Below are 10,975 nucleotides of genomic sequence, written 5' to 3'. Positions count from 1 at the left end.
CAACTCCCAGCTCCTGCCCACCTACCTTCCTCTCTTCCTTTATTCCTTTCCGCCCACCGTCCCAAACACACTCCGCCCATTCTGTTTCTCGTCTCTGCTGCGCAGTTTCAAACATGTCTCTATGACATTCTCCCACTTTGTCACTGCCTCTCTACTCTACTCTATACCTTCAGGAAATCGAGCAGCGCGTCCTTTCTCAGTGCGCGTCCTGTCTTCTTTACCTTCAATCTACCAGTCACTATTATTCTCCCCTGTCCTCGAAGTCCCCCTTCACTACATACCCTTCGTTGTTGCATACCATAATTACCTTCACACGAGCGCGTTTTGATTATAACGTACTGTCATGGCGGCCGCGACGACGACGGCAACAGCAACATTTGTTCATGAAACTAACACCACTCTCAAAAGGTCTTATGCACCCGACTTAGCACCTAATACATCCTGCTTCCCTTCTAAACCGTTCGAATCGGTACACCAGCACAAAGGTTACCCAACATACATACCCTCGAAATCGCTGCGTGGTCCACCATCGCAGAGCCATCGCCTCCCTCGTCTGGCTGTACCACAGACCTCGTCCTGGATCCCAAGGACCAGCATGGTGCAGACTAGTACTCGGCCGATGCCCTCGTTTATGTCCGTGTTCGGAGAGGACGCAAGTACTACTGGAATCAAAGAAAGCGTACATGGAGGCGCTGTAGCACGACCTGCTTCGAGCGGGAACATAACACACGGTTCGACTTCATCGAACGCACACTACTCGGGATTCCACGTCCACCGCGACAGTACCTCAACGCTTGCGTCTGAATCCTCGGACAATTCCCCCACTACCACCATATCAACAATGGACAGCTCTTCCGCCACTGAGATATCTCCAGGACCTTCACCTGAGTCTCCATCGTCCAGAGTCATGGCATCCGCTTTCTCCGCGGACTTTAGGTCCCGAAAGACAGACAACGCATCATTGGACAATTCTCCAACGACATTCTTCGAGCTTCAACGTCCTGTCACTCCCGCGAAGAAACCGCGCAATCTCAAGAACTTGGGCATCAATACCACTAGCTCTCTGGGAAATCTACGTAATAATGCAACCGCCTCGTTGCCGGCCATTGCACCAAAAGAAAAGAATACTTCGGCACCAGCTTCGCCGTCCTTCATAAAGCCACCAACTCCACCAAAACGAAGACCATCGAACTTGAGTCTGACCATTCAGACCCCCGGTAGCGATACCAAACCCACACGGCTGATCATTCCCTCCACGCCTGCGATGAACAGGCCGGCGCTGCGACATTTTCAGTCATCGCCATCTTTGCCATTATGCTCTCCCAGTGTCGTACCCTCTGGAGGTATGCGTCTTCCGGCTTTGAGACCAATAAAGACCAACCCGCACGGATTTGCCGAAGTCCCCGTAGAGATTGAGGAAGAAGATCAAGAACCCAACTTTGACGTTCCCCAGTCCCGCGAAGAGAAGCCGGCTGCGTATCCTAATGGACCGATATGTATATACGAGTCTGGTGTTTACCTGTACTTTGAGCCTACAGCTGAGCAGGCAAGGGAGTTTGATGTCATCGTCAATGTTGCAAGTGAGGTGAAGAATCCCTTCACCCATCCAGTCCAGGCATCCCAAAAAGATTTGGACGCGAGACGAATTGACGGTCCCCCTGCGGAGAATGTAGACTTTGCCGCAATCCCTGAGCGAGCAAATAAGTCCTCGTTCGATGTTCAAAATAACTCCCCAACAACGCCAAAGGCAACTCCCTCTTTCAAGTCGATCGCCCCATCATTCGAGCTCGACGGAAATGGAAAGCCAGAGTACATTCACATGCCCTGGGAACACAACACCGACATCGTCCCAGACCTTTATAAGCTCGTCAAGACGATGGATGAGAGAGTCCAGCAACGTAAACGTATCCTAGTTCATTGCCAGTGCGGTGTCAGCCGATCCGCTAGCTTGATCGTGGCCTATGGTCTCTACAAGAATCCTGGAATCAGCGTCCAGGAGGCATATGATGCCGTTAAAAAGCGAAGCAAATGGATTGGTCCTAACATGAATCTCATTATGCAACTACAAGAGTTCAGAAATGGATTGATGCGAGCAAACGAAGGCAGGCATACTCAAGGTTTCGGACTACCGCGAAGGTCTGCAGGTCTGGCCACGGGTGTCTCGAACGTGGGCCACAGGAGTTCTCCCTTTGATAGAGAGGCAACGACTGGCTCTAGGACCCCTCGCACTGCTCCTCTCCCTCCGGAATCAGATATATCTTTGCAGCGAGCGAGCACCGGAAGCATGATGGCCATCCCCCCAGGCCCATTGTCCGCCCCTTCTGGTGTATTTTACTCTGCAGACTTCCGTCGTTCTTGGGGTTCCAGTCAAACTAATTTCGATTTGTCGCCCAAGTCGTCGCCAAAATCTACAGCCTATGTCGATCCCAAAGGTCAAGTCGTTCCTGTTCTGTCCATCACAGAGAATGATGCATCTGCCACCTTTGACCAGTCGGCAAACACTAAGGAGTCTGCCAAAGAGAAGCAGGCTGCTGTAGAACCTAGACCAGTGTCGGTCCCGAACTTCTCGCGTGTGCTGCCTCTCCGCAATTCCATGCTCAACGGCGATTCTCATCTTCCCAAAGTACAAGAAGCGTCGCAGAATGGGCCGTTCCTCGCTGCCCCGGAGCCACCCTCAATATCCATCCTATCGCCCACTACGTCGACATTCCAGATACCCACGATCCCACATACCGAGCAGGCTAACATGAATGACTTACGATCACCTATGCGTACTCAATTCAACATGAATCCATGGCCGAGGAGCGGCTCCAGTGATATGACTGTACCTAGTTCACCACCCTCGTATGAGGATCCCATGTCACCACGATCCACCGGGTTTCAATTGGCGGGTTTCAGCATGGTCGAGCCAGATGGGTTAATGTCGCCGCGCGCCACAGCATTTGATCTGCCACCAGCTCCGGTGGCAACAAACGACGAACCATCTCACCATTTCGACGTAATCTCTCCAATCAAAACAGAGTTTCCCAAAGACATGTTCCCGCCCACAACGTCTGCAGCCGAGACAGATGTGGCTTCGCCGAGATCAACCGACTTTCACATGACCCCCATCAAGCCGCAAGAAGCAAACGAGGACCCATTCGGCTTAACCTCCCCCAAGCATTTTGAATTTCCAAGCAGCGTACATGACGATGCTAAGACCGGGCTCGAGGAGGTCGATGAATCCACTTTCCGACGCCCTTCATTCCAGGCCATCCTTCCTCCTTCAGGGCTCACACAGCCAGAGTCGACTAATGGTCCCATCTCGTTGAATGGGATTGCGCACGCACAACCACTGGTGGTCCTACCGAAATCATCAAGCAACGAAACACCCAAGACCCCGGAAGTCCCCAGGATGGATAGCCTGAGCAACTTCGCGGCGATGAATGGAACGGACCCTTTGGAACCCCAAACACCCGAATTCCCTAGTCCTTTACCAGCTAGAACACCCGAGAGTCAATTTCTCACGACACCATCCAAGAAACTGGGTATTCGAACGCGATTCTCGTCGCCAAATCTACGTGAACAACGACGTCTACAGAAGTTACAGACTGAGATGGAAGCGATGCTTCCCCAAAAGGCTCCTGTTCCTACTCAGTCAGCCGATGATCTAGACGCGCTCATGTCCCCGCGTGCCGAGGAGTTCACCAGGAACCCCTTCCACCTTGACTTGCAGAAGCCAACTTCAAACGAAGACGTCAGCCCTGCATCTTCCACTGAAACGATCAAGGAGAATCATGTTTGGAAGGAGACGCAGCACTTTACTCCCCAGAAGGTTGCTCAGGATCCTCGAAGTCCCGTGCAGACAGGAAGCAGTCCGATCGTGAGGAATATTTGGGATGTACTTTGAGAGGCATCCCATTACAATCCTTTCTTCACTATCTATCTCAGGTCACCGTCGAATGGTAGGCTTGCCCAGCAGGATCAAACTTCCCACCTTGGGTTTGTTTCGCCAGCTCCGCTTCTGCACATGGCCTATTCTGGCACCGGTTCAGTTCGACTCCAACAGTGCGCCATTTCATGGGGCATCGAGAAGCGATGCAGCAGTGTAATTTCCCAGCCGTGGAGGATCTGCAGCCTGGCTCGTGCAGTTATTTCTCCAATGGGAATTTTAGTGTCCAAGCCACCAACAGAGCGCCAACGACTGGCACGGCGTGTTTCAAAACGCAATCCGTGCGTTCACATGCCTCCAGCCAACCCAGCAACCCAACAAGTCACGACACCGCCATTCTTTACGTCCAAATTAGCGTGTTACGCTTCCTTTCCACCTTGCACCAGAATTTCTTTGCTATCAGGTTTCGACTCATCTATCTCACTTTCTTTGCTCCAGTTCACACCGATCACGAAGGCCATTCTTCTTTGACGGTTTATTCATCACGAAGAGAAAGTGGACCAATTTTAACCGTAATGTGTTCATTAGTAGTCATTAGTAGATACTACCTTGTGCGCCACACCCTTACATTTTCCCACGACACACATAGCATTGGCCAGAGGCATCGCTCCTTACCCTCCCAGGCCTTTCTCCTTGTCTATCATACTTAAGACCGGGTTTTGCGTAGACATGCACGGACACAGCAAAGCCCGGAGGCATAGTTCACTTGGAAGCACCAATTTTCTTTTTTCTTCATTTGGGTATTTCTCTTTTTTGCGGAGGAGACGAAATGCAAGGCATTTGTTCCCTCCACCCCGGAGTTAGGAACGCAATCACACCTGCGGCATCGGTGTAGACAGCTACTTTACGTATGGCGAAAGCCGCCCCAATGCAAGCTTTTCAAAAGGCTCACGAAATCTGCCAACCAAAGGTCATAAGGATATGCTTCGACTTTTTTGTGCAAGCGTTTTTCTCTCCTATCTTGTCTCATCTTTCTTTTGTAGGGTAGGTACACCAGGCGAAATCATTGGAGTTTTTCTTTTGGTCACTTTCAATATCATTCTGGAGCAATATGGAGGAACGAAAGGAAGGGGATAGGGGATGGGGATAGGGGATAGGAAGAAACAAATAATGGAACAACCTCACCCATCCACCTATTCATTCTCTTGACTTCTGTTTGGTCTGTCTGTTCACTCACCACCATATCCTTTCTTCCAGCAGGCTGGAGAAAGAGACATGAGAAGGGGCGAGCCTGCAGAGGCATCATCCATCTATATCTCAATCGACCAATGTGTGTTGAATTGAAAACCGAACAGATACAATACGATACGATTACGATATTATCCAAACAACTTTGCCTCTTTCTTCTCTTGTGTGTGTGACGTCGTGCAACGGGAAAAACCTTTGTGGGATTAGGGTATCGGTGTCCTGTCGACATATACATACATTTGCACAGAATGAAGGGTTTGCCAGGTTCTATGACTACAGGTTGGGTGTGGTTCTCTGACAGACGTAGATGGGATGGATGTGCTACGTTCGTTCATGCAACTACTCATTCATTCCCTCCTCCCTGCCACGAGCGAGAGGGAACCAATCGAGCGCTTGAGTGAGGTTGTGGGGCCTATGGTGGAGCTCTGATGTTAGGTAGGGTAGTGTAAGTGGCAGGAAGTTGACCTGAGGAGTGAAGTAGAAGAGAGGAGGATATATATATATGTATGCAGTATTGGAAGCTTGGGGAGGCATTGGGGAGCGACGTGCGTCGGATCGAGACTTGGGGAAAGTGATACTTGATGAAGACTTGTCAGAAGGAGGATGATGGGAAGCAGGCGTGAGTCTGGATGAATGGTGGAGAACACTTCGTCGCGACGGAGATTAGATATGCATGTATATCACCAAAGATTATACGAACAAGTGTGCAGGAAAGATACGTTTGTGATGATTGCATTGTATTGTATTGTTGGATAATGCATTGTTATGCGTCCGTCATAATAAGAACGTCATGTCCTTTTCTCTAAACTACGAGTTCGGCCGTTCGAAAACCCCAAGCGATCATAAGTTCTTCCCAGCTTGGGGATAGAGAGCAAAATGAGAGAAAAGAGCAAGAATAATCGAAGGTGTGAGGTGTCCTAGGACCGAGTGAAACACCATTCTTCCCTCAAAGGGGTAAGTGGTGATTGTGAGAACAAGAGAATGCCGCCTGCGCGAGACTGGGAAAAGAGCGGAAGAAGAAACCATAAGATGCAGTTGTGAGTCCGCCTTCAACACTTGAAGATGAAATGCAATTGAATGGAAATGCCGCCACGTCAATGGGGTGATGCAACGTTGTGCTCATTCCGAGAGGGTATGTGCCCTGATCTCGAAGATGGTTCCGCTGGGTTTATAAAGTTTTAGTAAAGACACATTGAGAAAGATGCAAGACAGAAAACGGTAGGAATAGTTCAAAGAGGATGAAAAGTATTTATCATTTACAAGGGTGATCGCGCGCACTCTCCTGCGATGACCGTAGCGAGACGTCGCGATTGACATCGAAGTCGCTCTTGGGTCGGGATGGGAGGGGGATGAGTTGCGGCCGTTAAAGTTTTCGTTGTAGTAATTCATGGGTCGTTGATGTTGCTTCTGCTGCTGGTGCTGCTGTTGCTGTTGAGACTATAAGAATGGTATAGGAAAAAATGTATAGGGACTCATGAAAGAGTGCCCTAATGCATGAATGAAGAAAAGAAGAAAGAGAAAAAGAATTCACTCAAACGCCGAATCCGAATAACTCCAGATTGGTCGAGAGTCTGGGGTATCTCGTGGAATCGATCAAAAGCGATACCAATCAATGCAGGAAAGGAAACTGGAACACATGTAAACAATCCCCCGTTCCGTAAAACACCTGGATCCTCGAAAATGGGATCTGAGTCAAAAGCAAGATGGAAAAATAGTGGTCTTGTGTCTAGAAAACACCAACCGTGGCGTGTCTGGTCACGCCCGGTCGGGGATACTCGCCGCGCTCTTTTGAGTAACTGCGCTTGGGATGGTCTCTTGAGGCGTAGCTGACGTCTTTGAGATCATACTTTTTGGAATACGACACTTTGTCGGGGGAGTAGCTGTTTTTGCGGTGGTTCTCTGGTCGGCGAGCATACTCGGGGGTTACTTCATTGAACAGTCGCGGCCTTCCACGTTCCATATCAGCCACATTGAGAGTGGCAGCGCGGGAGAGCTGTGGTGCACGAGGCGGAGCTGTCGTGTATTGAGCCGAGCTCGACTCCCTTGGCCTGTGCTCGCCCATGGGAGGACGCGACAGGCCTGGACGCAGTGGCGAAGGAGAGCGTGTTCGCCTGTTGGGCTCATGGAGAACAGTGCGATGCCCATTCGCCACCTTGACATCGTCGGGATGCAGAGTTACGCCACCTCCGCCAGAGGTCGGATAGTAGTACTTCTTGGTGGCTGAAGTAGGCTGGGGTATGGTTGGGAAAGCATGGTCAGGCGGGCTTCCCGATTGGGGAGTTGCCGACTCCGAGGCACGCAATCCTGAAGGACGAGAAACAAATTCCTCCTTCCTGCGTGAAGCAGAATGGGAAGCGGGCATTGTCTCGTGACGTCGGAGCTTGGGCGTAGGGGACGTCTCTGTGCGACGGTGTTCGCGAGACGATTCCGTGTAGGATCGCTGGGGTGGCGGTGGCTGTGGCACGTGAAGATCCGCTGGTGAAGAACTGGAGTGCTTGAAGGACGGAGGGGACCTCTCGTCCCAGTCAACGATGATGCGTTCTCTACCAGACGCATCGGTTCGATCCCTTGGGCGAGCTGACGAGCGGCGGACGGGCTCGGGACGGTCGCGATCTCTTCGGGTTCGGCCCTCGTAGCTCTCACGCGGAACGTCGCGCGAAGAGCCGGTGCGACCGGGCGAGGGGCGATCGTGAGTGTTGCGTGAGCTGAAGATGTAGCGAACGGCATCTCCTAGACCGGCCTCCATCTTGCGCTGAGGGTCGGTCTCTAGCTCGTCGCTTCGTTGCCGGCGAGGCTCCTTGGTCTCTTCGTAGGAACGGCGCGTCTCTGCCTTCCTGCGAGCCTCGGCGAACTGTTTCCTCTCTGCCTCTTCCGCTTCGGCCTTGCGGGCGTCGTCGCTTCGTCGACGAAACTCCTTCTCGTAGCGCATCTTCTCGTCGGCAGACGACGACTCGTCGCCCGGATGGTCCTTGAACTTATCGAACTGGTTGCGACGGTGTTCCTTGTCGCGGTTCTTCTTGTGGTCGGCTCTGGTGCGGTCCGTGGCGGACTTGGAGGGTTTTGCGGGCTCCCGTTCGGTTCGGGTCGGTCGCGATGAGCTGCTGCTGTACTTGGGATGCGACTCGTAGGTCTCGTACCTTCCTCGCGATCGGTCTTCGTAGAAACGGTCGTCATCGTATCTTGATGGCCTGCGCTCCTCGTAGCGGGGTTGTGTTGAAGTCGTGTAGGTGGCGGCGCCTGCGGGTGCAGCCGTTCGAGTTTCGTAGCGGGCGGTTCGCGGGTCAGGACCACCTCTGGCGGCCTTCTCTTTCCGTAGCTGCTCTAGCCTGACCTCTGCATCGTAGGTCTGTCTCTTCTCGTCGTCTCCGATGAGTTCGTAGGCCTGTTGGATCTTGTGGAACTCTTCCTGTTTCTGTAGTTTGAGGGTAGGGTCGGTGACCTTGTCCGGATGGCACTTGAGGACGAGCTTCCGGTATGTGGACTTTATGGTAGCAGAGGTAGCATCCTTGGGGACACCCAGGGCAGCATAAGGATCCGGAGGAAGGGTCGATGTCATGATCGTGGGTGTGGGTGGAGGAGTTGGGAGGAAAGGGGAGGGAGGATGTGGGGGTGGATGTGCGACGTGTCCCGGATGTTATATGATGGCGGAGTAGGAGTAGGAGTAAGAGGAGTAAGGGTGAGAGTAAGGGTACGGGGTGTGGTAGGAGTGCGAGTAAGAGTATGAGTAAGAAGAGGGTGCGTAGTAAGAGGAGGCGTACGGCGTTTGAGGATGGGTTTGTCTGGGGCACATGCGAGTTTGGGGGTGGACTTTAGACGGTCGACGGCGGTGGACGACGGACGGGAAGGTTGAGAGGCGCCACGTGAATGGGGGTTGGTGGACGGGATGATCCCGGAGTTGTGGCGGAGGCGGCGGCGTTAGAGTTGGGCTATCTTTTCTCTCCCTTGGAATGCCCGGACGAGCGAGGGCGTTGGTTGAGGGCGAGAGAGGAAGAGGTAAGGGTAAGGATAAACGATGGGTACCTCGTTAGGAGGATGGAAAGAGAAAGAAAGAATGGGGATTGATGCGACGCGGACCGACGGTCGGGAGTGCCTGGATGATGTACAGTAAAGCAGCACCAGGCACCGGTGGTAGTGGTTGGATTGATGGTGTGTTGAGTTTGTCGTGGTGTGGTTGGGAAGAATGGATGGTGAATGGGTGGAACCGTGGGAAGGAGTCGGGATGGGGAGGCGACCCTTATGCTTCGTTATGCCAGGATCAGGATGGAAGAGAGGAGGGAAGGACAGTTGATGATTGATTGGTCGACTGGGGATGGGTTGATGGAGTTGATGGGGATGGTGAGATGGAAGATGAGTAATGAGTCTCTCTCTTGGGTGTCGCCGTGTCGGTTCCTGGGCCGGGGTTGTCTCAGGGAAAAGACAAGGAAGAAGGAAGAGGAAGAAACCCGACGAAGGACAGAGACACAAGAAGGAAGAAGAAGAAGAAGAAGAAGGACAGGGATTAAAGAGTGAGTAATAATGGATGAGGAATAGAAGAAGAGACTCTCAAGAGAGTGGCAATAATGCGAGGAAGATCCTGGTTGTTACTGAAAAGAGTAGAAGCGCAAGAAGGCCCAGTCCAGTCCAGTCCAGTCCAGTTGAAAATGTACGTATGGTATGTATGTAAAAGTACTCGCAGAGTAGTGAGAGAGTGAGAAGGTACGAGTACGAAGATTGAGGCGGTGCTTGCTTGCTTGTTCGTTTGTTCGTCCGTGTAGCGTGCAAGTCGTCACTAGCGAGGCGTTGGGGATTACGAATAATTGAAGTATGACGACGATGATGGAATTCGAGAGAGGAAAAGACACGAGACTGAGTGATTGATTGGTGATGGGGGTGGGAGAGAGGATGATGTGGAATGATTGATGATTGATGGATGAGTGATGATGGATGAGTGAGTGAGTGAGTGAGTTGAGTAATAAATGACTGGGTGGGAGTGGTTGTTGTAGTAATAGTGAGTAGTGAGGAGTGAGGAGTGAGGAGGGAGGAGGTAGTTGGTTGGATCGAGTAGTTTGTTTTGAAGCGGCCGGTCCGATGAGGCCCGAATGAGGCAGTACCTAGTAGATTGTACTCGTAGTGGTAACTACCTAGGCATACGACAATACTTCTGGTTGTCACTTGAGGCTTGTCAATGTCACTGTCACGATGGTAACGGGTGACAAAAACAATAGGAAAGGGAAAGGTCAAAGTGGCAGTGACAATTGAGATAGACCCAAATCGGAATGGAGAGAGGGGGGCGCGTGGTTAGAGTCGTCGTCTTCGTGTGGATACCTCTTGGTAACTATGAGTAGTAGTGAGATAGAGAGGACGAGGGGACGAGAAGAGACGAGAACGAGGGAGAGGATGGGCAACGAGAAGGAAGCGGTGAAGGTTGATGTCGTCACTCTCCGTTTCAGCAGGACATTCCCAGGCCTCGCCAGTAACAGAATGGGGATGCCCAGATCCCGTATTTATCGACGGCTTCCACTCTTCCGGTGTAGTGCAACTGTGTATTCATGTAGTAGTTATTATGTATGTACACAGTGTGTATCCCTTCCGACGATACCAAAATAATGTCAATGAATTCACGATGTTAATTATGTATTCTCCTTAATTCCCATTCTCAAGGTGCACAAGGGATGGGCGCGTGTCTGTCCGTGTCTATCTGAGAACGCAGCGTGGGGAGATGGAAGAGCAAAGAATAGTAACCGTAATTAACTGGTGATCCAAATAAAGGCACAAATACAGTGGCAGACGATGCGAGAATCGAAATGTGTGATAAGAAACGAAATGAATCATTAACAAGTCAGCCTACCTTTGCTGCTTCTGCTGCGGATTACTTGC

General features: G+C 51.5%; 3 protein-coding genes across 3 annotated transcripts; 2 read left to right on the top strand and 1 right to left on the bottom strand.

Moving 5' to 3' along the window:
• Nucleotides 1-343: 343 nt before the first annotated feature.
• BU24DRAFT_401833 (uncharacterized protein) lies at nt 344-3,889 on the top strand (the record flags this gene model as incomplete). Its single annotated transcript, XM_033525505.1, has 1 exon — nt 344-3,889. One exon carries the CDS (start codon nt 344-346, stop codon nt 3,887-3,889), a length of 3,546 nt encoding a protein of 1,181 aa, XP_033377509.1.
• Nucleotides 3,890-3,974: 85 nt separating this feature from the next.
• Nucleotides 3,975-4,717, top strand: BU24DRAFT_83540 (uncharacterized protein). Its single transcript, XM_033534690.1, has one exon. The coding sequence runs from the start codon at nt 4,060-4,062 to the stop codon at nt 4,579-4,581; it is 522 nt and encodes a 173-aa protein (XP_033377508.1). The 5' UTR covers nt 3,975-4,059; the 3' UTR covers nt 4,582-4,717.
• Nucleotides 4,718-6,385: 1,668 nt separating this feature from the next.
• BU24DRAFT_83313 (DnaJ-domain-containing protein) lies at nt 6,386-8,993 on the bottom strand. Its single transcript, XM_033534688.1, has one exon. It carries the CDS (start codon nt 8,673-8,675, stop codon nt 6,846-6,848), a length of 1,830 nt encoding a protein of 609 aa, XP_033377507.1. The 5' UTR covers nt 8,676-8,993; the 3' UTR covers nt 6,386-6,845.
• Between the last annotated feature and the right edge of the window lie 1,982 nt (nt 8,994-10,975).

This window comes from Aaosphaeria arxii (assembly GCF_010015735.1).
Source record: "Aaosphaeria arxii CBS 175.79 unplaced genomic scaffold BU24scaffold_14, whole genome shotgun sequence".
NCBI lineage: Eukaryota > Fungi > Ascomycota > Dothideomycetes > Pleosporales > Aaosphaeria > Aaosphaeria arxii.
This window is presented reverse-complemented; position numbering and strand designations above follow the sequence as displayed.

Coding starts and splice junctions, on each gene's coding strand:
- BU24DRAFT_83540 (XM_033534690.1), top strand. CDS start 4,060: ATGGGGCATCGAGAAGCGATGCAGCAGTGTAATTTCCCAGCCGTGGAG.
- BU24DRAFT_83313 (XM_033534688.1), bottom strand. CDS start 8,675: ATGACATCGACCCTTCCTCCGGATCCTTATGCTGCCCTGGGTGTCCCC.